This window comes from Prionailurus viverrinus, chromosome C2, assembly GCF_022837055.1.
Source record: "Prionailurus viverrinus isolate Anna chromosome C2, UM_Priviv_1.0, whole genome shotgun sequence".
Classification (NCBI taxonomy): Eukaryota; Metazoa; Chordata; class Mammalia; order Carnivora; family Felidae; genus Prionailurus; species Prionailurus viverrinus.
Window position 1 is genome coordinate 1,293,831 of NC_062569.1, and position 24,024 is coordinate 1,317,854.

The window sequence follows — 24,024 nt, forward strand, 5'->3', positions numbered from 1 at the left end:
CCTCGGTGTCATAAATAACCAGTGCTCCCTCGGCCACGATGCGCGTGCCAGAGACAGCTGCCCATGTGCCGATAACTTACCAGCATCACGATGTGACTCTTGTTTCAACTTCGCAGCGAACAGGGGATGGTGGGTCCTTTCTTGCCTCTGAGATTTCAGCAATAGTTTACAGTGTTCAAAGCTCTGCCTGTGAAAATGTGGTCACAATCAGTTTTAACTAAATACGCCCCCCCCCCTTGCAAAGTTTTGAAAATGAGTTGAATATGGTGAGTGAAAGCATTTGCAAATATCTCTTTGGATGTCTCCATCGTGTTTCTGAGCAGCGAGGGCTCAGACACGGCGGAGGAGGCCGGGCCGGCCCCAGGGGAGCAGGAACCCTAGGCCCCCCTCAGCCAGGCACAGGTGCTCTCTGGAAGCCCTTCCAGGAGGTTCCAGAAGATGGCACTGAGTGGTTGCCATGGCAGATGGGATCCTCTCTGCTCCCCTGAGAGCCGCGTTTCTGTAAGGGTGAATGTGTTGCTGTTTACCATGTTGTCACAGTAAGGATCTGGAGTTAGCCTGTCCTTATGCTCTGACCCTGCTCTGGGGCGGGGGGGTGATTCTTTGACTTTGTCCTTTTGCACAGCACGCTTTCAAGAGAGGCTAAAATAACTATTCTGCCTTCACTGTTGTGACGCCTAGAGGAAATTAGAGCAAAAGTGTTTTTCTCTTCAGGCCCAAAGAAGTAGGTAATCACCTTTGACAAAGCAGCTGATGATAATCGAACACTATCAGATGAATTTGTCCGTAATTAGCTAATGATAAGTATACATTGTAGGTTGAAATTCTAGGTCTTTGGAAAAAAACCTACAGATCAAAAAGCGTTAAGGAGAAATTTGTCAGTTTCTCATAAATAAACGGAAAGCTTTGAATCTTCATAAAGTTACAACACAGAGGGCTCACAGAAGTCACTGGGTCGGAGTGACCGACCGTTCCTGGGCCACACCCTGGATGGAAGTGGCCATTCTTACACCCCGCTTGGCCTCCTCCCTGTGAACGGTTCTAGGGGTCCACAAGTACAACACCCTGTTGACCCCGGGGTTCTTTTCAGGTAGGATTGCTTGGAATTAAAGTCTAGAATTCACCGAAGAATAGAGCCATCAAAATCCTGAAAAACCAGGGTCGGTGTGTCAGAAAAGCCAAGCAACCCGCAGGAATCTGGATCTGCTCAAGATTGAAAGGATAGGCTCGATCAGTGGGCAGACGAAAATTGTAGCACAGACTTAAAGCGTGTTTTAAATCTTCACTTATTTAATTTTTAAAAAAAATTTTTTTTAACGTTTATTTACTTTTGCGACAGAGAGAGACAGAGGATGAACGGGGGAGGGTCAGAGAGAGAGAGGGAGACACAGAATCCGGAACAGGCTCCAGGCTCTGAGCTGCCAGCACAGAGCCCGACGCGGGGCCCGAACTCACGCGAGATCACGCGAGATCACACGAGATCACGCAAGATCATGACCTGAGCCGAAGTCGGCCGCGTAACCGACTGAGCCACCCAGGCGCCCCAAATCTTCACTTATTTAAAACCGCAAAATTTTGGAGATCATCTCTGCTTAACTGCTTCCTGTGCTCAGTGCACTGAGAATGCAGCATAAGTGATTTCTGCCTTGGGCACCGTGTCGGTTTTCTGTGGCTTCGCAGCAAACAACCGCACACTTAGTGGCCCAGAATGACACATTTAGTAACTCACGGTTTCTGTGAGCACAGCTTAACTGGTGGTGTCATCAGAGTTCAACTCGAGAAGGATCTTCAGGCTCTGCGGTCTCGAGCCAGATGCGTCTCCTGTGATAGTGAGTGTCAGGTCCCCATCTTCTTGCCGGCTGTGTGCCGGGGCCACTCTTCAGTCCTGGAGGCCACCCACATTTCCTTCTCGTGTTCCTCTCTGTAGACCTCCGCGGTACGGCAGCCTCCTTCTCCAGTCTCTGACTTCAGGGACAGCCCGCGCCCCTTTTGAAAGGGCTCTCGATTTATTACGGCCAGCGTACTCAGGAGAATCTCTCTTCTGGTTAACTTGAAGTCAGCTTATTCATTACATCCGCAAAATCTCTTCGCCTTCGTCACATAATGCGGCCCATCACAGGAGTGACACCCCATCACCTTTGTCACATTCTGTTGATTAGAGGCAGGTTCCAGCTCCCACTCATACCCCAGGGAAGGTATCCACGTCCAAAGCATGGATACCCGGAGATGGGAATCGCAGGGGGTGAAACCGAGGGCGCCCACCACAGGCACCGAAAGGACGAAAGAGAAGAAATCAGTCCCCCGGAGCAGGTTATAAGCTAGTGGTTTGGGAGGCAGAACACGTGTTCGAAGAGGGAGAGGGCGGTGGTTAGCAGTTAAGTTTATAGGTGAGCTGAGTAAGCCTATGTCACAAAGCGTGGCTAAGCTAAAGTGTCACCATGCGACTTCCCTTTGCTTGGAACGAGATCAGGGTGTGTGCAGTACTGGGAAAATACTTCTTCACATCTTCTGGGGAGCAGGGCCCTCCCACCCATCAGCACCCCACTCCAGCCCCGTTCGGTGAGAGGCCACATCTGCTCTCCCTCTCCCACATACCTCGAGCAGCCCAGTCCTCTCGGGCTGCCCTCGGCACCTGGCTGCTGCACCCACACAGGCCGGCCTGGCCCCAAGCTCCCCAGGTGCCCAGACGACCTTTCTCTGCTCCCCCGGGCAGAACCACCCCCCTTAGTAAGGCTCCTCTCACTGGGTATTAGACTGAGCACCAGGTGAGGAGGAAGACTAACCTTTGTGGGCTTTTAACTGACATCGGCTGGAAGCTGAGCGTCTTTGTGGTTTTCTCCAAAATTCAGAATATCGTGTGATATTCTTAGGGAACACCCCTAAGAGTTCCCAGCAGTGCTCGGGGGTGCCTCCGGGCACAGTTTGAGAACCGTGGCTCTCCCCTGTGCGGGATCCCACCCGCACCGAGTACTCGCTGTTTGCAAGGTCCCGTGTCCAGGGCAGGGACAGCAAGGGGAGGAGGAAACATGCCGAGGGCGGGCTGGAAGCCTGAGCAAGATGGAGAGCTTTGCAGGCCTGGCCCGGGGGGGGGGGGAGGGGGGGGGGGGGACAGGGGAGGCACTTCTAACCCTGGGTTTGTGCCCAACGTGGCAGTTTGCCCCCAGACAAAACGTGTGTCAGCAGTGCTGTGATGTTTCCTGATAAAACTCCCTTCTGATTTGTCTGGAGCAGAGCTCACGTCCTCACTAGACTGCGGATGGGGTACTGGGGTCTTGTGTCACTGGCTGATTTGCTTCCCGTTCGAGGTTATCAGTTGTCCAGTTATCCTCAGCGAGGACCCCCGGGTGTGTTTTTAGACGAGCTCAAAGAGAAGATACGTGACTGTGTGTCCGTCCTCAACACCCCTCCTTGGGCTGGCTGACAGTCCCCCGTGGAGCTGGTGGGGCACCGGGCAGCTGTGGGATCGAGGGCACAGGTGGAGGGTGAGTCCTTGCTACAGGAGCACAGGAGTCAGAACCCCAGCACGCCAGGAGCCCGTTTACCCAGGAGCCTGTGCGGCCGGCTGTCACTGGCATGAAGTTTTTTGTGTTTTTTTTTAAAAATTTTTAATGTTAATTTATTTTTGAGAGAGAGGGAGACAGAGTGCCAGTGGGGGAGGGGCAGAGAGAGAGGGAGGGAGACACAGAATGGGAAGCAGGCTCCAGGCTCCGAGCTGTCAGCACAGAGCCCGACGCGGGGCTCGAACTCACCAACCATGAGATCATGACCTGAGCCGAAGTCGGATGCCCAACCGACTGAGCCACCCGGGCGCCCCTCGCGTGAAGTTTTAACACACGGAAAGCAGTCCTATGCATCATGTAGGTGTAACACATTGGGGGAGGAGAGCCACGTGGGAGTGGGGAGTGCCAACCCCAGGGGAGTAGTCCTCTGCGTGGGGGGAGGGTAGAAGATGAAGGGCTTCCAAGGCGGAATCCGTTGTGTTGGCCTGTCCCTGTCTTCAAGAAGCTTGGGGGGGTGGGGAGGGGAGGGAGGGTGGGGGTGGTTCTGTCATTCTTCCCAACTCCATGTGTTTGTGAAATATTTTATGATTTTGAATAGGAAATCTTCCTAGGAACAGGAGTACTTCCTATGAGGAATAGGAAATAGGAATACTTCCTAGATTGATGAGAATTAAATTTTTGGTTTGTGTCCATCTGCTTTAAGGAAAACCAGTAAATAAGCAGATGTGCCGGGGAGGGCGGGGGTGGGGGGGGCGCCTGTTGTTTCCCAAGTTTTGCAGCCACTGACTGAGCGGAGGGAAAAGCCTACTGGGGGATATCCCAGGCTCCGTGTGCCCAAACCAGCTGTGCGCACAGCCTCTGCTGTCCCCTGGGGCGCGGGGACCCCGTCTCAGAGTCCGTGCCCCAGCCTGGCTCTTACTCCGGAGTCAGCACCAGCCAAACCTGCAGCTGCAAATGTGGCGGCTTCTGGTCCTTCAGAGAACGACAGGGGAAGGTGGGGAATCCAGGGGTGTGTTTGCGTCGGTATCTTTTATGCTAGTACTGAACAGTTACATTTACAGAAGGAACTCCATTCTGTAATTAGAGCAAAAAGAAGCCACCGGTCATGGACAGTTGTTCCGATTTCCATCCGTTGATTTTTCCAACCTGAAGATAGTCTGGGATTTTTTGTAACACTCCACTTTGCCTGAAACAAACTGAACCGTGAAACTACTGGTCTGTGAAACGATTGAACAAATTAAAAATGTGTGTAAACAGCCAGACCAAAATTAACGAGAGAGTCTAACAGCGTAAGCAGAGGCCCCGTAACAAAAGGAACAAGTCTTTAAGTCTGTTTGTGCCACACTTTGTGTTTGCTTTTTTCCTCCTTTCCCCCCTTTTTAAGATGGAATGTCATCACCCAGAGTGATTTCGTAACAAGATGTGAAATTGTGAAGTTTTTTTATTTTGTTCTTTAGGCTGAAACTATGTTCTCCTTTAGGTCAGGAATAGATTGCGTGAAGGAGAGTGCTGGCTCCTTTGTAAATGCTTTGGAGCCTGTCTTAGGCTACTTACCCTGGAAGCTGAAACGAGTGGTCTGTGGGGCCAAGGTTGTTGATACTTTTAGGACCAAAAAACGAAAAAACCTCCCAACATAGTTTTTAAAACCTAGCGCTCCTAATTACTAACTAGATAGTAGAAATACATACATACATACTTTTCTTCAAAAAAACAAAAACAAAAACAAAAAAACCAAACCAGAGGCAGACTCCAGTCCATGGTGAAAGACGATTAAGGAAAACAGAAAAAGGCCGTGTCATGACAGACTGTGGCCTGATTCTTGGCCAAGTACGTGCTACTGACCCTGTGGTTTCTAGCATCCCTGCGCTTTGCCTGGCCGTGCCGGCCACCGCTGCCACCCCCTACACAGAGCCATGGTCTTCTGTGGCCAGGAGAGCTTTTTGAAGACGTGAGGAATGAGACCACAGCCAGCCAGCCAACTCTCTGTATGTGGTATCCCTGGCGATCTCTCCACCTCCGCTTTCTGTATCCGGGGAGGACCGGTGAACGTTCGATGGGGAAGTGAGTCCACACACCCCTAAGGTTTATTGCGGTCTAATCAGACTTCCCATTTACTTCTGCCTCCTCCGGAAACCATATTTACACAAAAGGAAAAACACAAGAAAATCATAAATCCAAAAGGTTGGTGTATGCAAACACAGAGCCTCCACTGGGCATCCAGAGGGAGGACGGTGTGAAGGCGGATGAGACACGGGGAGAGGAAGCCCCTGGAGAGTGCCCCTTCTCGTCACCCAGTCTTAGGTGGAGTGGATCACCAAAGATCACCTAGTCCTTCTTTCTGTGAAGATCCTACCTCAGAGCATCAGATATTTGAAGAAAACCAATAGTATGAGAAAGACACCAGGATGCGCTGATTTTTGACAAAGACACAGATGTGGTGCAGTAGAGAAAGGATAGTCTTTTCAACAAATGGTGTGGAAACAGTTGGGTATCCAGATGCCAGAAAAACAGAAGTGAACTTGGACCCATGCTTCATACCAAAATGGCTCATAGACCTAAACAGAAAACCTAAAAGTATAAATCTTCTAGAAGAAAGGAAGGGATAAAATCTTTGTGCCTTGCATTAGGCAAAGATTTCTTAGATAAGCCCCTTAAGCACAATCCATAAAAGAACAAATCGATAAATGGCACGTCATCAAAATTGAAAGCCTGCTTTTCAGAATCTGCCATTTCTATAAGGAGAAAGCTAAGAGAGAAGCAGGAGAATCTTCCAGAAGACTGTCGGGGGGGGGGGGGGGGGGCCTCTCGGACAGAGTCTTTTACTCTCCGTGGGGTGGAAACGTGCTTCATCAGACAGGTCGGCCTTCCGGCGTCCTCCCCACAGCTGCTGCCCCTTTTCCTACCGGACGGGAGCAGAGGCGGGGCGGCGGACGAGTCCAGCAAAACCGTAGTGTGCTGAAATCCAAAACCTGCTTTCACATCACGGAATCTACTCCCGAAGCCTGTTTACACTCCATGATAGTTAACTAGTTAAATAGTTACGCTGCTTACACTATACGTTAGCTAACGTGACAATAAATTATTGAAAATAAATAAATAATGAAAACCGTTCTCAAGAAAAGCCACGGAGGAGCTCACCGTTGACCCATGAACGACATGAGGGTTAGAGGCACTGACCTTCCCCGCCCCCCACGCAGTTGAAATTTGCATGTAACTTTTGACCCCCAAGACACTTCACTACTAATAGCCTGCTGTTTGACTGGAAGCCTTACCAGTAACATACATAGTCGATTAATACATATTCTGTATATTAATAGGTGTTACATACTGTATTCTTATAATGAAGGCGGCTAGAGAAAAGAAAGCGTTATTAAGAAAACCGTACGGAAAAGACATCCGCTGTACTGTATCTGTTGGGAAAAAAAATCCGTGGGTAAGTGGGCCAGCGTGCTTCAAACCTGCGTTGTTCAAGGGCCAGCGGCACCTTCCTCGGCATTTTCCTCTGGAAAATACGGAATTTGAGGGAATCGGGGAGAACGGTGGCTCGGAGCCACGCAGCCCTGTGTTTCTCTGCTGAGACCTGGGCTCGTTGGCTGTGGGCGTGGGGCCTCACTCTGCGCAGATCGGTTACCGCGAGGGCGGCGGGGGAGGTTCCGTGAGGACCAGGGACAGGGCGGCCAGGTGCCCCGCAGGCAGGCGTCGCCCCTCTCCCAGGGGTGCGGCGGGAGGGTCGGGCCTCCTGCCGGCTTCGCCCGCGCGAGCACGGTTCCTCCAGGTGTAGAAACTGCACGCAAGTGTACGGGTTATTGTTGGTTTAGTTGTTTCCTATAAAAGCTAGCTGACCTTTCTGCTAGAAGAAGTCTAGGCTCTAACGTTTTAGCGGGGACTAAGCAGTCCTGTGCGGGACGGACGGAAGAAGTCCAGGAAGGGAGCCGGGCGAACGAGTCGAGAGGGGAGGGTGGAAGGACTTGACACACCGGAAGAAGAACAGGTGAGGGGTTTAGGCCGGCAGGTTTTCCCGCGGAGGGCGAGGCCGGGCTTTCCAAGGAGGAGCTGCATGCCGGGCCTCGGGGCAAGAGGACAGAATGGCAGCCCGGAGGAAGCCTGCCGCGGCCCCCAGGCGGCCGCGGGGCCCGCAGGTGGGCCCGGAGGACGCAAACGTGGGGCCTGCGCGGCCGGGCAAGGGTGCTGGCACCTTGGCACGCGCGTGGAAGCTGACCTGCCCACACGTGGCCGCGCTGCCCGTCCCCCTCAACTTGCCCCACGTCCCCTGAGAATGAAGTGTGGGGGTGCACACCTTTTCCCTCCCCGGGACTGTCCCTCCTCTGCCGGCTCTGTCCCTAGGCTTGTGCGTGGCGTGGCGTCGTGGGGACCGGAGGCGGACAGCAGGCCCGCCTGCCTTCCGAGGAAAGGACGGATGAGGGGGGCGGGGCAGCACCTGGGGGGGGCTTGCCGAGGAGACGCCGAGGAAGGAGCCACGCCTGAGGGCCCCCGGGAGCTCGGCTCCCGGGCCGCTCCCCCCCCCCCCCCCCCCCCCCCCCGATGCCGGAGAGTCTGAGGAGAGGGAGGCGAGGTGCTGGTTCGCGCTGGAGGTCAAGACCTGTGACTGAAAGGAAGGGCAGACACACGGCTGCATGGAATGGAACGGCCGCCGCATTGGGGTTTCTAGACGAGGCCTACAACGTCGGAGTAGAGCAAGCAGCACCTCAGAACTCACGAGGAGAATGGACTCATTGGAAAGTCGGCCCGTGTGACCAAGAGAGCTTGGCGATTTAGGGGAGAAAACCACGCCCAGGCAGGGCCTTCGGTCTATGTAGACCCCCAAACCGCAGACACGACACGTTTAGGTGAGAGACGCTTAGTAACTTACGGGAGAACGTAAGTAGCGATGAGCCGTGGGGACGTTCCTAACCTGGGACCTCTCGGAGCTGTTTCCATATAAAGACTCAGAGTCATTAAATGAACGTGCGGTGTAGTGTAACAAAAGCCGTCGTGTGGGCCAACAGCCCGGCGACGGCACCGAGGAGCGAGGTAGGTTTGGGCCCTCTTTCCCCGCAGCGCGGTCAGGATCTGGGCTTTCGTCGCGGTCGCCAGGCGGACGCCGCGGCTCCAGGCAGGCTGTCGTCACACACGCCTGCTCAGAGGCAGGGGTGGGGAAAGGTGGCTTCTCCCCAGAGTCTCTGTCTGCTCAGAAGGAAAATCTCGCCCAGAAGTCCCTCAGGAGACTTACCCTCCAGCCCCACTGGGCAGAGTTTGGTTACCGTCGGGGAAAGCGAGAAAGCGCCTGGCGTTGCCGACATCCGGAGGGAAAGATGGGCTCCTGGCGCAGGGAAGGAAGGCGCCAGGTGGCAGTCGGAGGGGGCGTACCGTGTTATGACAGGTTCACGCTGGCGATCAGCTGCGAGAACGGAGGATGCGTGAAATGAAACCAGCAGTAAAGGCGGCGGAAAGGCCACGGAAGGTGCTGGAGGAAGGCATCCAAAAGGGTCATGACCGGCTTCGGTGATGAAGGCCAGAAAGGAGAGGCGAAAACGTCATCAGGACAAACTGAAAGGCTTGTGTTTTACTTTAAAAAAAAAAAAAAAAAAAAAGTGACCAAACGACACGTGAAAAAGCAGGGCTGCCTCCTGGGCTGCAAGTTCCCGTGAGCTAGAGGCTCGGCTGCCGAAGGAGCTGATGTAACCAGAGGCTGCAGGCATGGTGTCCGGGACAAAGGGGCGTGACCCCGAGGCCCCCTCTCCGGCCCAGTCTCCTTCTCTGGACTTTGCTGCCACCTTAATCCCGCGGTGTCACCTCCTCGCTGCTCAGAGCCCCCTCTCGGCGACGGCTCAGCACACACCCTCCCCGATGACTCTTGGCCAAGCGCGTGCTTCTCCAGCCTGCCCTGGCCCCAAGCCCTGGCGGACCACTACGGCCCCGTTTCCCCCCACGGACTCCTGGCACTCACCAGGCCTCAGCCCTGCTCGGCTCGCTGCCGGACCCGGACTCGACTCGGGGGGCTCGGGGGATCCCCGGCGTCCGCGCGGCGCCCGGCACGGCTGGTGGGCACCTGGGACTCTTCGCCGGGCTAGTCGCGAATAAGTGAGAGCTGCAGCCGCACCGTGGCATGCTGGGAGTGGTGTCTCCGGCGCGAGGGCGCCTGTGAGGACAGGCTGGGGCGGAGGGGGGGGGAAGGCAGGTGGGCCCGTGGTGAGGCCGTTGCACCAGCTCCACGAGGGGCCCTGTGACCGTGACCAAGACGTCGAGGGCAGGCACAGCACTCCTTTGTTCAGGAGACAAAGCCAGCCACGCCTGGCCTTCTGAGGCTCCTGAGCCGCGAGCTGCGCACCTCACGCTGAGCGGGCAGACCGCGCGGCTTCGGGAGAGGATCTCAGGTTGAGTTTTGTCACTTTGGCGGCATCCCAGGGGAGAGGTCAGCCGGGCGTTGGTGTTGTGAGCCTTGTGTGAGTTGGGAAGGAAATCTGAGCTGGGCGCAGGGATGTGTGTGTGCCCTGCGTGCAGGCGGTGACCACGGCCGGGGGTGCGCGGTCCCTCCCAGGGAGAGCACCGCCCACGGTAGCCTGTGGCCGTTTACGTTTAAGCTGGTCAAATTAAATCAGACCAACAATTCAGCTCCTCAGTTGCACTGACCGCATTTTAAGTGCTAAGCAAACATTCCTGGCATCACAGAATGTTCTGGCGGGGGTGCTGGTGCAAAGTGAGCGGAGGGCCTGGAGTTGACCCTTGGGGGTTGCTTCCGGAAGACGCTGGGTATGGGGCCGGGGGAGGTGGGAGGGCTGGAGGGCCAGGTGAGGTGCCGCGTCACAGTCACGGGCAGCGGTGCGGGGGGGGGGGGGGGGGGGGGGGTAGCGGCAGGGTATCCGGGGCGGCCGTGAACGCGCCAGATGAAGCCCAGAGAACGCCCTTGGGTCCGGCAACATGGCAGCCGGGTGACCTCAGGGGGATCTTTTTCAGTGGGTTCACGGGCCGGGAGCCATGGAGGGGTGGCTGGGGAGCCAGAATGAGAAAACAGCTGAGAGAGACCGTTCTATGAGCAGGTTCCGCTGGGAGAGCGAGAAGGAAACTGGATGTCCACAGAAGGGAGAGTGGGGTAGGCGGTGGAAGGGAGGATTCTGTTTGTTTGTTTAATGAGAGAGAGTAGGATGTTTGATAGCCTAAAGAAAATCCCAAGAACTTATCCCCCAGATACACTCAAAGGTCACAGGGACATCCTGGTTTAGGGGACTAGTTCAATGAATTGTCCCGTCCATACAAATCCTGCGGGCACCCAAAAGAAAAAGGACTTCCTGCAATTTCTGATAGATACAAAACTCTCTCCAAGATTTATCTTGCAAGATGCAGAAGAGTATATTATGCTACCCTTATATGAAAAACAGGAAAGATATCTAGAGATACCCTATGTTGATAATGGAGGGGGGGGAGGTGGGCAGGGTCAACGAAACAAAACTTCCGAAGGAACGATCACGAAATTGGTCGTGTAACAAGAAACCGCCTCCAGATGAGGGGCTGGGGAACAAAAGCAGGAATGAATCTTTGTTCACAATATTTTTATAGTGCTTGATTCCTTTAAACTATGCACATGTATTTTAAAAATAAAAACACTTTTTTTAAAATTTTTTTTTCCAACGTTTATTTATTTTTTTGGGACAGAGAGAGAGACAGAGCATGAACGGGCGAGGGGCAGAGAGAGAGGGAGACACAGAATCGGAAACAGGCTCCAGGCTCCGAGCCATCAGCCCAGAGCCCGACGCGGGGCTCGAACTCCCGGACCGCGAGATCGTGACCTGGCTGAAGTCGGACGCTTAACCGACTGCGCCACCCAGGCGCCCCGATAAAAACATTTTTAAAGAAGAATTTGGTTGAGAGAGAGGTTAAATAATCAGGAGAAGTATTCCACCTCCCGCCTCTCTGGCCAGAACCCCTCCACCTTTTATTACTCCATTCAGCTCTCCGTGGAATCCGGCATATTTTAAAGTCATGACTTTTCTGATATTCCATGCTGGCCATCCCGTCTTTTCTATCACCGGACAACAAATTATCCCCAAACAGTAAACAGTGGCTCTCTCCCACTTTCTGTGAATCTGCACATGGCTCACCGGGGTGCCTCTGATGTCGGGCAGCGCTGCAGGCCCCACAGAGCTGGACGGGCTCACCCGCACGCCTGCCGGGAGCTTCAGGGCCCGGAGTGGGTTCCCCGCCACGTGGGCCTCTCCATGGGACCACTCACAGAGCCCGTGCAAGAGAAGGAGCACCTGAGACAGAAGCCATGGCCTCTTTGTAACCTAACTTCAGAGGTGACATCCCCTCACCTTCGCTGTGTTCGCTTGTGGAGAAGTGAGTCACTAGGTCCAGCCTACATCTAGGAGGGAGGGTTCCACAAAGGACTCGTACCAGGGGCAGGGGCCAGTGGGGGCCAGTTAGAGGCTGCCCAGCACACATCCCGAAACAGCCCAGGAGAGTGCTGCTTTTTATGTGACGTTCTCTTCCCGTTCATCAAAATACTCGCAGATTCATCCCTGTAAGCTCTTACCGTGACCTTGTGGCCTCAGAATAACCTGCTGCTGTTTTACCATTCTGCAGGAATACCTCGTGTCAGATACTTCCCGAATCCTATCCATTTGACAAAATTTGGGGAAAGTTTGATAAAATAGGAAGGTGGCCGTCCTATTCAAAATCACTTAGGGAACAGAACATTCTCCTGTATCATATAAGAGAAAGGCCTCGATTTTAGGAAATATCCACTGATGTGTTTGGGGGCAAAGAGGCATGTTGTCTGCAGCTCACTCTCAAATGGTTCAGGAAAAAAACAGAGCGAGTAAGGAAGCAAACAGGGCAAAAAGAAAGCAGCTGGCAAACCCGAGTAAGAGTATTTCTGAATCCCTAGTACTATGCGTGCGAGCTTTCTGTAAGTTTGAAATATGACAATTAAAAGCTCGGAAATAAAAATCTCAGACGCGTCCCAGACCTGCTAAATGAGAATTGCAAGCGGGACCTGGGAAACTCGCTTTACGAAAGATCCTCAGGGGCATCCTGGTTGCCGATCAGCAAGGTGTGGGATGCCCTTGGAGCGTTGCCGCACCACCGCCCTCGGCTCTCCTCCAGCCGTGGAATCGGCCCCTCGGAGGGAACGGGGCGTGGTGGCAGATGGGGGTCTAATTGTGCGGCCCAGGAAGATGTGCTTGTGGTCCCCGCAAGGGGCAGAAGCAGCGGGTCGCAGCGCAGGGCTGTGCCGAAGGCCTCCCGCCCTGCCTCTTTGGGCGCCTCCCAGTCCCGGGCCACACGCCTCCGGGCCCTGGGCCACCCCGGTGACCAGCGCCGGCCTCGGGAGCCCACCGTGTCTCGGGGAGGCCAGCAGGCAGAGGCATCGTACCGGCTCTCGCGTCACTGTCCCCCCGCTTGCGGGCGCGTGTGGCACATGCCCGTCCTGCCCGCGGCGGGCTGGGGGGTGCTCCCCGGAAGTGTGCCTGGTGCTCCGGGCTTCCAACGGCGGTGGGCGTTCACGGGCTTATGGGAGGCTGGGGGACCAGAGACTGCTGCCGGGCCAGAGAGCGTGGCCACCTCAGAGCTCCCCGCACAGCAGCCTGCGGAAGGGCAGGAGAACGGGGCGAGGCCGGGGCCGGGGAGCAGCGGGAAAGGAGCCCAGAGGTGGGCTCGAGGTCCAGGCCGGGCCTGTCCGCCTGGGAGCCAGGAACCCTGGAGTCTCGGGCGCCGTCCCGGGGGCTGCAGGTGCCTTGCATCACTGGGGTGGTCAGCTGGTGGGGTCGGTGGGACTGGGGCGAACAGGAGAACCGTGGGTCGAGCCCCTTCGTCCACGCTCCGTTCTTGGTGGGGGGCGTGGGCACCCGCGGAGGGCTCTGTTTGGAAATAGCCGCCTTCTCACGGGGTCGAGGCCTTTCAGCCCTGACTCACCCGCCGTTTTGTTGTGTTCCGTTTCCGCCCCGTGCGTGGTTTCCTCTCGTGGTCAGCCTCCGCTTCCTCCCGGCCCAGGACGCCTGGCTGCTGCAAGCCCGGGGCCTGACTGGCTCTTCTGGCCACGGAAGTCTTCATGCTGACGCCAGTTCCTTCTTGGCAATGAGGGCGGCGGGGCGCTGTGCGCGCGCTCCTGCTGTGCACCCTCTCGGGGGCTTCGCTCTTCTCCTCCGGTGGTTTTCGTGCCCTGCGCGTCAGGCATCGGAGGAAGCGCATTTCTCCACGTGCTTTGCCACGCACGTGCCCAGAACGCTCGGTTCCGAGGGCAGAAAACACACGGCGTCTACCCACAGCCCGGTACCGCTCTATGATTATAGACCTGGTCAGGCCGGTCTCTTTGGCTCGTCCCAGACAACTTGCAGAGACGCTGATTTGCTTCCCCCCCGAGAGGCACGTGAATCAGCTGTGACTCAGCTGCAGACTTTGCTGGGTGACGCAGAATCACTTCACCAAAACCTGGCCGCGTGCTCTGCAAACGTTTGCCCCGCGTCCTCTTAACAAAATGACCAGGTCGTTCGGGGCGAGAGGCGAACTGTGTTTCGTTACTTTTACCAGGGGTCCCCTGTCAGCAGACACCTTATTTCTCACGCGGTCTGCTGTTCTTGGCTTCGCGCGGGGAAACAGCAGCAATGGCGGAGGAGGAACTAAATATCTGAAGGCACGTTTTACTCACCACCTATCAGGTGGATCGGCTCGTGTTCTAAACAGCAAAGCGAGGAGGCAGAGTTCTGACACTCTGGGTACGCGACTTGGGTAGAAAGCTCGGCCGTGTGGCTCAAGCAGGATTGTGTGGCCGACAGCTTATCCCACACTGGGACCGTGAGCTCGTCCAGAGGCCACACCAAGGACAGCACCGGTCACCCAGGCTAGACCCCCATTTCCCTGGAACTTTCCAGATTCTGAAAAGTGTGATGGAAACAGAAGGAAGCCATTGTTGCTCTCGCAGCGTGAAATACGGCCACGTTTTGAGACCCGGAGGCAGCGAGTAGAACCACACGGAGTTGGAGTCAAGTCCGAGGTACTAGCTTCTCTCCTGCGGTGGTGTTGGGAGCTTCTGGAAGTTCCTTCTCCCTCCACTTGTGTGGTCTTCTGCATGTGGTACGTGCCTGTAACTGCAACATTTCTGTCCTAGCTTTTCCTCCTTCTGAATTGGCAAACAATTCTTTTCTTTGTTTTTGTTTTGTTTTGGTTTGGTTTTTGGTTTTTTGGCCAAATTACCTGAATTTGGTAATGCTGACCTCACTCAAAGAGCCAAGACCGTTCCTTTGTGCCTTCAGGTCCTAAGAACAATCAGAACTTTTGTACTTCCGTTATGTGGCATTACATATAGAATAATAAAGTAGCTGCTATTGTATATTTCCGTTATTTTGGAGGGAACCCCAAAGAGCCTTTGGAACATGGTGGGAACAGGGATAAGCCCGTGCACGTGCACCTGCCGCCTCTCAGAGCCTCACCTGATAGTACTCCTCTGACCGTGGCGTCCCAGGAGCACCGCTCTTGAAGGCCAAGGCCCGGAGGGCGGGATGCACTGAGTGGCTAATCCAGGACTGGTTCCATAGTTCATTTCAGCGAGACGCCGTAATCGCTGCAGTTTGGGAAACCCCACCTCGGTTCACGTAACCCCAACACGCACCAGGCCGTATCTCCCCGGACACTTGGGAGAAACGCGATGTGGCCTGACTAGACCGCGTGAGGGGTGTCGGCCGTGAACGCTCTGTGTTCCGATCACACGAGGGTCTTGGGTTTCTTTGCTCTCAAAGACACATGTTTGCAAAGAAGTCCTTTCTTACTCACAGAAGTGATGAGTTTCATGCCTATCTAATATTTTTAATCAGTGAAAATAAAAAATAGACATGAGTTTTCAAAACCCCATCCAGCTTGCTATTCTAACTCCACCTGTTAGAATAAAGTCTGACCTGGACCCGTCTGCCGGCAGGAAGGTTAATGGGAAGATGGTCCCTTGGACGGCGGTGCCGTGGAGGGGTGTCAGTGGCCTGTTGCCACTTCAGTCCCGGATTTCAGGAAACGCCGACAGCCTAAACGTGCTCAAGAGCCTGTGACGTTCCTGTCCCCCTGTACTGGGCCGTCAGCGTTGGTTACGGTCGCTGCCACTCACCCGTGAGGGGATGTAGGTGACGGGAAGGAAAGCGAAACAAAAGACGTAGGAGAAAAGCAATAGTTTTTCTACCTAACGAGGCTTGTAGACGGGCGCGAGTAGGCAGCAGCTGCTCGGAGGGAAAGGGACGTCGAGCGAGTGAAGGCTAGAGTCCGTCTTGCACTTACAGTGCCTTTCCTAGAGAAGAAGATCAAGGATGGTCAGATCGTGGCGGGTCCCAGCTTTGCCCGGGTTCTTCAGAAGGGGCACCGATGGTGGCTGTCCTGGTTCACAGCACGGGCACCCGGGGCAGCCGTGCTCGCCTGCCGGGGATGGGACCCTGCCCCCGGGTGAAGAGGACACACCTATCTCTCAGGCAGTGGAGACGATGTAGAGCGGTAAACATCGCAGTCGGTGTTCTAACTGTTGGTTTGGTTTTATGTGGTTTTAGTCGTAATATTGATCGCAAAATACCAGATCGACAGAGGATGGAGAGGTCTGTGTTTATCAAAGAGCCATATGGTGTTTAGATGGGGGACAACAACCTCATTGTCCTGGGGAGATCCTGAAGATGGTGGGGGGCACGTGGGCCTTCTCCGTGGCCTGCACCTGGCCGGAGTTTCACAAGCATCTTTCTAGTCTTCGGTGGTGGGCGAGGCGCGTCTGAAGGCCGGGACCGGTCTGCAGCGGGCCGGAGCCCTTCCCTGGCTGCGCACCCCCAGACCCCACGGCGGGCGCACAGAAAGGGGTGTGGGTGCCTCTCGGGACAGAGACACAGCTCACCCTGTGCCGCCATCCCCACTCATCCCGCTGCCTCTGTCCTCGTGGTGATGGCATGGCTTTCTCAGATTAAAGGCTATTCCCCCTTAATACTTAAGAAAGATGTTTATTTTAAGCTTTAAAAAAACACGTCTCTGGTTGAAACCCTGATGTGGGCCGTAGACTGTCTCCTGCATTTAACTCGGTGGAATGTTCACCTCAGCCCTTTATTTTCTAAACTGTCTGGCTTTCTCATGCTGCAGCGAAATCCTGCCCCTCCGACTCCTTGACCCAGGACCCCTGTGGGAGGCCGGGCCCGGGGTTCCCTCCGGCGACCACCACATCAGCTGCTCACCCCACACGCGGAGTCCTCTTAGAGACCTTCGATTCCTGTGGTTAGTCAGTGGTGTTCATCGCTATTCTTTGGGCTCGTAATTAAGCCTTTGTGCGGCACCTCGACCCAACCAAATTGTTGCCGTTTCAGCTGCTGGGTCTCTAACTGCCACCGAGCCGCGGCTTTTACTGAAGGAGCAGCCACTGGTGCCTTCTGCCCTTCATCCCTCTGTGACTGTCCTCTGGCCTGTCCACTGCTCCACTCGCAGCCCGAACCCTGAGCCCTGGGATGTCCCTACCCAGCAACGTAGGACCTGTGGATAAAGAGGAGAGTTGACCGGACCACCCTGGGCCTTGGCTGGTTACAAGCCCTCCGGGTCTCATCTCCTAAGGGACCCTAGTGACCTGCGTGTAAGCTTCTGCGGTGAGAGAAGGACGCTGCGTCCCTCGCTGGCTCCCGGGGCTTCCAGACAGAAAAGGGAGTCACGTCCTGAAGGCCCCCAGCACCTCCTCCCTGCAGTCAGATCAAGAGGGGGCCGCTTCCTGAGGAGGTGATGCTGTGAAAGGCTCGTCCACGAAGGGCCTCCTGCAGGCCAGACGCTTGCTCGTCTGGGCCTTCTGAAGAGCTGGGTCAACGTCTCGAAAAGTAACACCACCGGTGTGTCAGTATCATGGGCTGATGAAGGGCAACTAGATTGTCCGCCTCCATGTCTTCTGATAAACAGCCCGGTACCATATTGTAGCAGACGTAGCGGATGGAAGGTTCCCTTCCGCATTTTACTCTGCAGCGTAACATCGCACCTAGAGATCTAGTCATTTCAGCGAAAGAGGCCATTGGGAAAGTAACTCAGTTTTTTAAAAGAAACCTAGTCATTGGTCCTCTGATTCGGGGCAAACCAATCACCAGACTCTTACGTGCTTATGTGCCAAAACACAAAATGCTTTCTCCCCCTTTCTCATGCAGAATTGGTGGCCCCTTCATCCGACTCATGTGACTTCCCGAGGACACCCGTTCTGTGTCCTCCTCACCCTCGCCGTTGTCACCCTCCTTCTTATGTGGTCATGATGCTCACAGGGCATGGCCGTTTCAGAAGTACTGATTGTTTCATCCGTATATTTATCTTATTTCCTGACGATTACTCGTAGCTTGCTTTTGATCTCGGGGACTCTGGCTCTTTTCGTCTATGATGGCACTTCTGTTCCACGTCATCCGTCTGCATTCTGACCTGATCCCCGTGGCAGGATGCTGCGCCATCCCCCTTCGTGGATGTCCCCGGGCACTCCAGGGCCCGACGCTCTTACTCTCCATGCTGGGATCTGCGTGTTTCCAAAATGCATCCATTCAGTTCGGCTGCCTTTGAAGCAACACCTGTTACCGGTTTTCTCTCCTCCCGTGACGAAGAAGACATCGCTTATTTGAACCTTGGTTGTTCCTGAATAACTGTATTCAGGACTATCTGTACTCCCCTTTCTGTGTTTAGTGAGCTGCACTTTGGTACCAGGCCTGGGTCCTGACTCTTTCCGTGTTGCTTGTTGGAGGGGCTCTCCTTAGTGGCCGGCTCACCACGAGCCTTTGGGCACTTGTGATTTTGCCAATTAACGTTCCAAAGCATTTCCCATATTTTCTGGTTCTTGTGCCCTTCAGAGGCCTTTCTTTTGAAAGAAGAAGAATGCCAAGGATTTCTGCTTCTTAAAAAAAAATTAACTCTCAAACTTCCTTCCTGAAGTCGTAAGCAACTTCTTACTGTCATGCGTAAAATCATGCTCACAAGTCAGGATGGAGGTGGACGCGGTGGGTTCCAGGGCCGGACTCCCTCGGTTTAGAGGTTTAGCAGAAGCAGAAACTCTGAGCCAGGTGGGATGGCACAAAATTTAGGCCTCGCCAAGGATCAGAAAAGTCGCAGCAAACCCTCTTGAGATGGAAGTGTGATCCAGCTGAATGTGCGTCTCGGAGCACCGGTGGCCGCAGCGGGAAGCTAGGTGGCGTTAACTAGCACAAAACCAGAGCAGTGTCGGCATGCTGGGCGCAGGCCTCCCGTGAGCTGTGTGACCTCGGCAGGCTTCTCAGCCTCCCTGTGCCTCCGTTCCACCTTTGAAAGGATGATGACGGTATGTTTCTCGTAGGGTGGTCATGGGGAGCAAATGAGTTATTACGGGGTTGAGAACAGCGTCTGGGATGTGTTGTGATGTGACTGTCGGTCACTGAGTTGCACAAAAATAATAGAATGTAACAGACATTGAAAGTTGTATCAATAAAGCAGGAGGGGGAATGAGGTTTTGATGTAGAAGCAGAATTAGAAATGCAGGAAACGGGCAGGTGGAGAGGCAAGTAGCCGAGACTTCCGTGGAGCTGCTACAGAGAACACGCGTGAAGCACAGGGCTGGCGTGGACGCACCTGCCCGTGCCCCGCAGCCCGTGGGAACCTAGGATAGGGAAGCGTGAGAGGAAGTGCGTACCTGGGGATGGCAGGGAAGCAAAGCCTCTGGCTTCTGTAGGCCCCTCGCTCTGCACAGAAAGTCATTTACACTCTCAGGATATCTGTGGGGTTCTCCTTCCAGGAGCCTTTAACTTCTGCGTTTGGAAATTCAGCTCTGAAACCCAACTATGCAGAGAAAGCAGGGCCTACACGGTTATTTAAGAAGTAGATTTTTTTTTAGTGTTTTTAAGTGAAACGGACTCTACCCTCCCCAGGGTCAGCTCGGCAGTTAACGGACTTGTGGCCCCCAGCGCCTCACCCGATGGTGGAGCTGGGCCTGGCCACCAGGTCTTGGAGCTTCTTTGGAGCTGGGTTTTGATCTTGGAGGAACCTTAGTTTCCAGCTGGGGTCAAGCTGGTGATTCGGCAACCTTCCTGGCGGCCCTTGAGTTTCCTCCTCCAGCCACTTCCCTGGCTGTCATCGCGGGCCACCCGAGCCACAGCCAGAACCACAGCTGGCTCTGGGGGAACCAAGATTCCTGTCCGCACTGAGGCCCAATCCTAAGGGGCCCAGACCCGTACTGTGACCAGGGCAGATAACTAACTAGACCCCCAAAATCCTGGAATTTGGGGCGTAAAGCCCACACGCTCGTGTCTTTTCTGTGGTCCCATACGTGTGACCGACACATCTGTGGTCCAGATAGTGATGCTCGCTTCAAGAACGTGAATGTGTCTCACACACGCGTGTACTGCAGTTTACTTGCCAGCTCATGGTGGTCGTGCTGAGTTACGGGCTGAGCCCTCATCGCGCTGGCTGCTGCCTGGGGCTCCAGGCCGTGGTCCCTCTGCCACAGGTATTTGTGGAGAGCTGGCTGCAGCTCCCGCACCGTGTCGTGGGCCCCTGGGGGCAGAGGGCAGTGTCGTATCCTCTCCGGAGCACGCACTAGGTGGATAGAACATTGAAGCAGGAAAACCCTGCACATAAGCGTGGACAAAAGCAGACGGTGCGAGCGGAGTGCGGGAATTACAGTGGAGGGCGACGGCGACAGGCAGCCCCTCTGGGCCGAGTGACCTGCGGTTCAGTCCAGAACCTATGAGAAGGCCCTGTGGCAGCATGTTCTGGTTCCCTGCTTGAGAGCCCGGCTTGGGCTGCTTTTGGACGGCATCGGCGAGTCTGGGAGGCCGGTGCTGGGAGCGGTGGGTGTGCCTGGCAGGTGGGGTCGGCGGGGCCCCACGGCAGACAGAAGACCGGGGAGGGGCACAGAGGCATCCGCCATGAGGGCTCAATGTTTGGTCGGAGCAGCAAGGTGATCGCGGCCCCCGAGAAGGGGTGAAGGAGTAAAGCTGGCTGGGGTGGGGACGCGGCACTCAGAGCGCCGGCCTGATGCTCGACAGACCTCGCATTTTGTACGTGTTATGAACCAGACCCTCCAGGGGGAGAGGTGCTGTACGCAGGGCCCCCGGGACAGCCTGGGGGGCCACTGCCCCTGGGCCCTCCTGCCCCGTACCCACTGCTGCGGGGCTCGTCGGAGCCTGAGGGCAGATCTGGAGCCTTTAATCGTCATATTAGAATGTGTCCAGAACGGTGCTGCTTTGAGGGAAGCTTTCCTCTAGCTAGAACAAATGAAAACAGTCTTGGGGCGCCCGGCTGGCTGAGTCAGAAGAGCATGTGACTCTTGATCTCGGGGTTGTGAGTTCGAGGCCCACGTTGGGTGTCGAGATGACCAAAAAATATATAAAGAAAAAAACAGTCTTTGTGGCATGGCCCATCCTTCGCTTTCTTTTTCACCTGAACCACCAAAATTGCTTAATTTTGCCCTGACTCTGGCCACATGACCCCAAACAAGCTGCCTGGCCTCAGCGTGGTGGTGGGAGACAAGAGAAGACCTGGGTTGTGCTCGTCAGGGGTGCGGGGGCGCGGCTGTGCGGGAAGGAGGCTTCCAGAAGGCCGTCCTTCCCGCTGGAAGTGGAGGCTTCCTGTCAGTGCTAGAATCCCCGGGGGGCAGGCAGCCAGCTCCATCAGAATGGAGGTGGCCAGGGGACTGGTGATCCTCATGCCCCGTCGCCAGGCCTGCACCCCCGAGGCCGGCAGGACTGGGGGGAGCAGGTGCTGTGCCTGAACTGAACTGAGCCAGCCCCAGGCCAGCGAAGCCTCCGGTGAACGGGAAGGCAGGAAGGCAGCGGCTCTCTCCGCCCTGCAGCCGGGAGCTGAGATCCGGCTTTTTCCGTGCGCGGTGGTTGCTCCCGAGGGGGAGGGGTAACCGAGTCGTTGCGAGCACATCGCAACCCAGGCGGTAATGGGATCCGTGGGTTGTGACTTCCTGAGCGCTGTGAACAGAGGGATCCCGAAGCTGATCGCGGGTTCGGTCTGTACTACAGGCTGGGCGGGCGAGGGCCCCCCCAGGTCTCAGAAGGCACCTGCCTATGTCTCCGCAGGGCGGAGCGGGCCGCTTATGCGTCCTTTCTTGCGCGGAGCTGCGCACTGGGACCGCACACTCAGCGACTGTGGTCCCCTTATGATCGTCGCTAATAACGACGCAAGAAGTCAGCCTGTACTTTTTAAAGAGTTATTTGGAACGTGAGTGTTTTAACGAGTCACGAATTGGGGAAGATTTCATTCTCTTCGTTCTGATGCTTCTGGTGGGGAGGAAGTCGGCACTATTATCCTGCTTATATTTTCAATAAGGTTTTAATTTAGGAATCCCTAAAGAAGCCAGGTTTTTTTTAAAAAAAGGAATAATGTTGCCCCCCCTACCCCCACCCCCGCCCCAGGCAAAAGAAGCCAGAGGGCTGGGCTGCAGGAGGCAGCCTGGTGCCCAGAGGGAACAGCCGGGTTGGGCCCTGCCCTGTGACTCTGCCTGGGCCCACAGCGTGGCCCAGAAGGGACCTACCCGCCTCCACTCCAGCTTGCTTACCCGCGCAAGATGGCAGTCAACACATCAGAGACTCCCAAGGCTGGGGACGTCTCAGGAGAAACTTCAGAGACCTGGGCCCCCCTACAGACCAGTGAGTTAGCATCTCAGGGAGGGGCCTATGAATCTGCATTTAAGAGAGTCTCCAGGGTCTTAAGCGGCCACAGGACTGAATGATCATGAAGGTTCTTTCGGATTAGAACATCTGTGCTTCTTAGCCTTAATTCTGCCAACACTCATGGTCTCCCCTGGGCGGGGAGGGGGCTCAGCCCCCTGGCTCCTCTTTACCAGGAGGGTGGGGTGGGGGTTCTGTTACAAGTTCATAACAGCAGACAGCATCTGGACCCTTCCTTACCTGAGAGAAGTCGTCACAAGGCCTCGTAGCTTCTGACTCTTTCGGGAGGAACAGAAGAGGCCTGCCTGTTTGCAAGGGAAGATTTGGGTGTCGCTCACTGACCTCAAAACCAGTTTAACTCTTCATCTCTGGCAAGCCGGCTGCCACAACTTGTTTCTTCTAAGCTGCTTGAGTGTTTCTTTGGGCTTTAGCCATGGGTTTGGAGTTCTGGTCCTGCCCCCGGCTCAGCCTGTCCAGCAGGGAGGACGGAAGATACAGGGAGACGAGCCAAGCCTGAGCTCCCCTCGTGGCCAGGATGCTTAGCCCTGTGCTGGCAAAGGTCTGGGGAGCACAAGCCTTCCCGCCCACTGTGGGCCATGTCTCCGGTGGGGTCACAAAGCTCCATGAGGCAGATCAGGCCCCACGGGACCCACCACAGAGGGGAAGGGCCGGCAGGCGGGCTTGGCCCAGCCCAGCAGATTGAGGGGCCTGGTCCGTCCTCCTTACAGAGATAGGTGCTCCTGGCAAACTGCTCCTGCTGCCTGGGCTGAGGCCTGAGAGGGTGGTGGGGTCGCTGGCCGCCGTTCCTACCTTTGCAGCTCAGTGCGGGTAAACTGTGACCTCCCGGATGCCCCCTGAGCTCGGGAGCCGGCCACCCTGAGCAAGGGGGGCGGGTGCTTCAGGCAGGGAGGTGGGTTCCGAGTCCCTCCAGTCCCTCCCTGGCCTGCGTGAGGTCCCACCTTGGCCTGAGAGAAGAGTCACTGAAGGCTAGGTCCTTCCGGGCAGAGGGCGCGTCCCACAGAACCCTCGGCCCGGCCGCCCGAGAGCGGGGTGCCCCTCCTGGGAGATCTGCAGACCCCCTGCAGTCCCCCGTGCGGGCAAGGGGCTCCCGGAGGCAGTAGTGAGGAAGCAGCTGGCGCCCTGCGGGGAGCCTCAAAGCCTCCTCTGGATCAAAACCCATTTTGATTTTCCTCCCCACGTGAACGCTGGGGGAGCATGGCTAGAAGAGTCTGTGACCAGCCAGGGAATAGTCTGTCCCCCTTGTAGTTCTAGTTTAGTTAAATCTGTTTAGCCTTTACTTTCTACGGCTACTTGCAAAATCAGGAAATAGATTCATATTCTGTCTCTCATCAAAAGACCTTTAAGAAGGTCTCTTAAGTATTAAATGACATCAGCTGGGAGAGTCCGCCGTGAATCCGGCCTGAAAGGTGCCGGTTTTGCTGTTTGGGGACAGTTACCTCAGCCGTTAGCAGGCGAAGTGGGCTCGACCCTCACGTGGCCTGGCAGTTCTGCTCCTCCCGGTTGGTGAACTAAGTCAAGCCGTCACCATCGCCCCTCAGGCCGAAGGTTGTGCAGACATAGCCGCTGTGGGTCCTCGGGCCAGGGTCCGCCCCTGCGCCCGCGTCCTGCTCGGTCCGCCTGCTGCGTCCCCTGCAGGGAGAGCCCGCTCCCCCGCAGATGGGTCGCCGTGACCCGCCTGCCCCCTTCCCCAGCACGAGCCCTCCCAGAGCCTGCTGGGGACGAGCAAAGGCCCGGCAGTTCCCTGCCCACGGGGAGAGCGGCCGCCCGCAGGCTCCCGTCGCCCTGCCTCCCGTGGAAGACAGGCCGGGCTCAGAGAAGGGAACCTTCTGGGGTGAAGTGGGGTCTCCGGAGGCCCGGCAGATCTGAGGGTCCTCACAAGGGGAGATGGGGTTGAAGCGGGAGAC

The 24,024-nt window shown here is 55.8% G+C and overlaps 2 protein-coding genes across 7 annotated transcripts in view; both read left to right on the forward strand.

Moving 5' to 3' along the window:
• Positions 1-24,024, forward strand: part of ANO10 (anoctamin 10) — a 270,273-nt gene that overhangs the window by 244,815 nt on the left and 1,434 nt on the right. The gene's annotated exons all lie outside the window — the stretch shown is intronic.
• On the forward strand, positions 11,277-16,828 carry LOC125174933 (uncharacterized). The gene is made up of 2 exons (XM_047875028.1): positions 11,277-16,718; positions 16,808-16,828. The coding sequence occupies exon 1, from the start codon at positions 12,473-12,475 to the stop codon at positions 13,550-13,552; it is 1,080 nt and encodes a 359-aa protein (XP_047730984.1). The 5' UTR covers positions 11,277-12,472; the 3' UTR covers positions 13,553-16,718; positions 16,808-16,828.

Coding starts and splice junctions, on each gene's coding strand:
- LOC125174933 (XM_047875028.1), top strand. CDS start 12,473: ATGAGAATTGCAAGCGGGACCTGGGAAACTCGCTTTACGAAAGATCCT.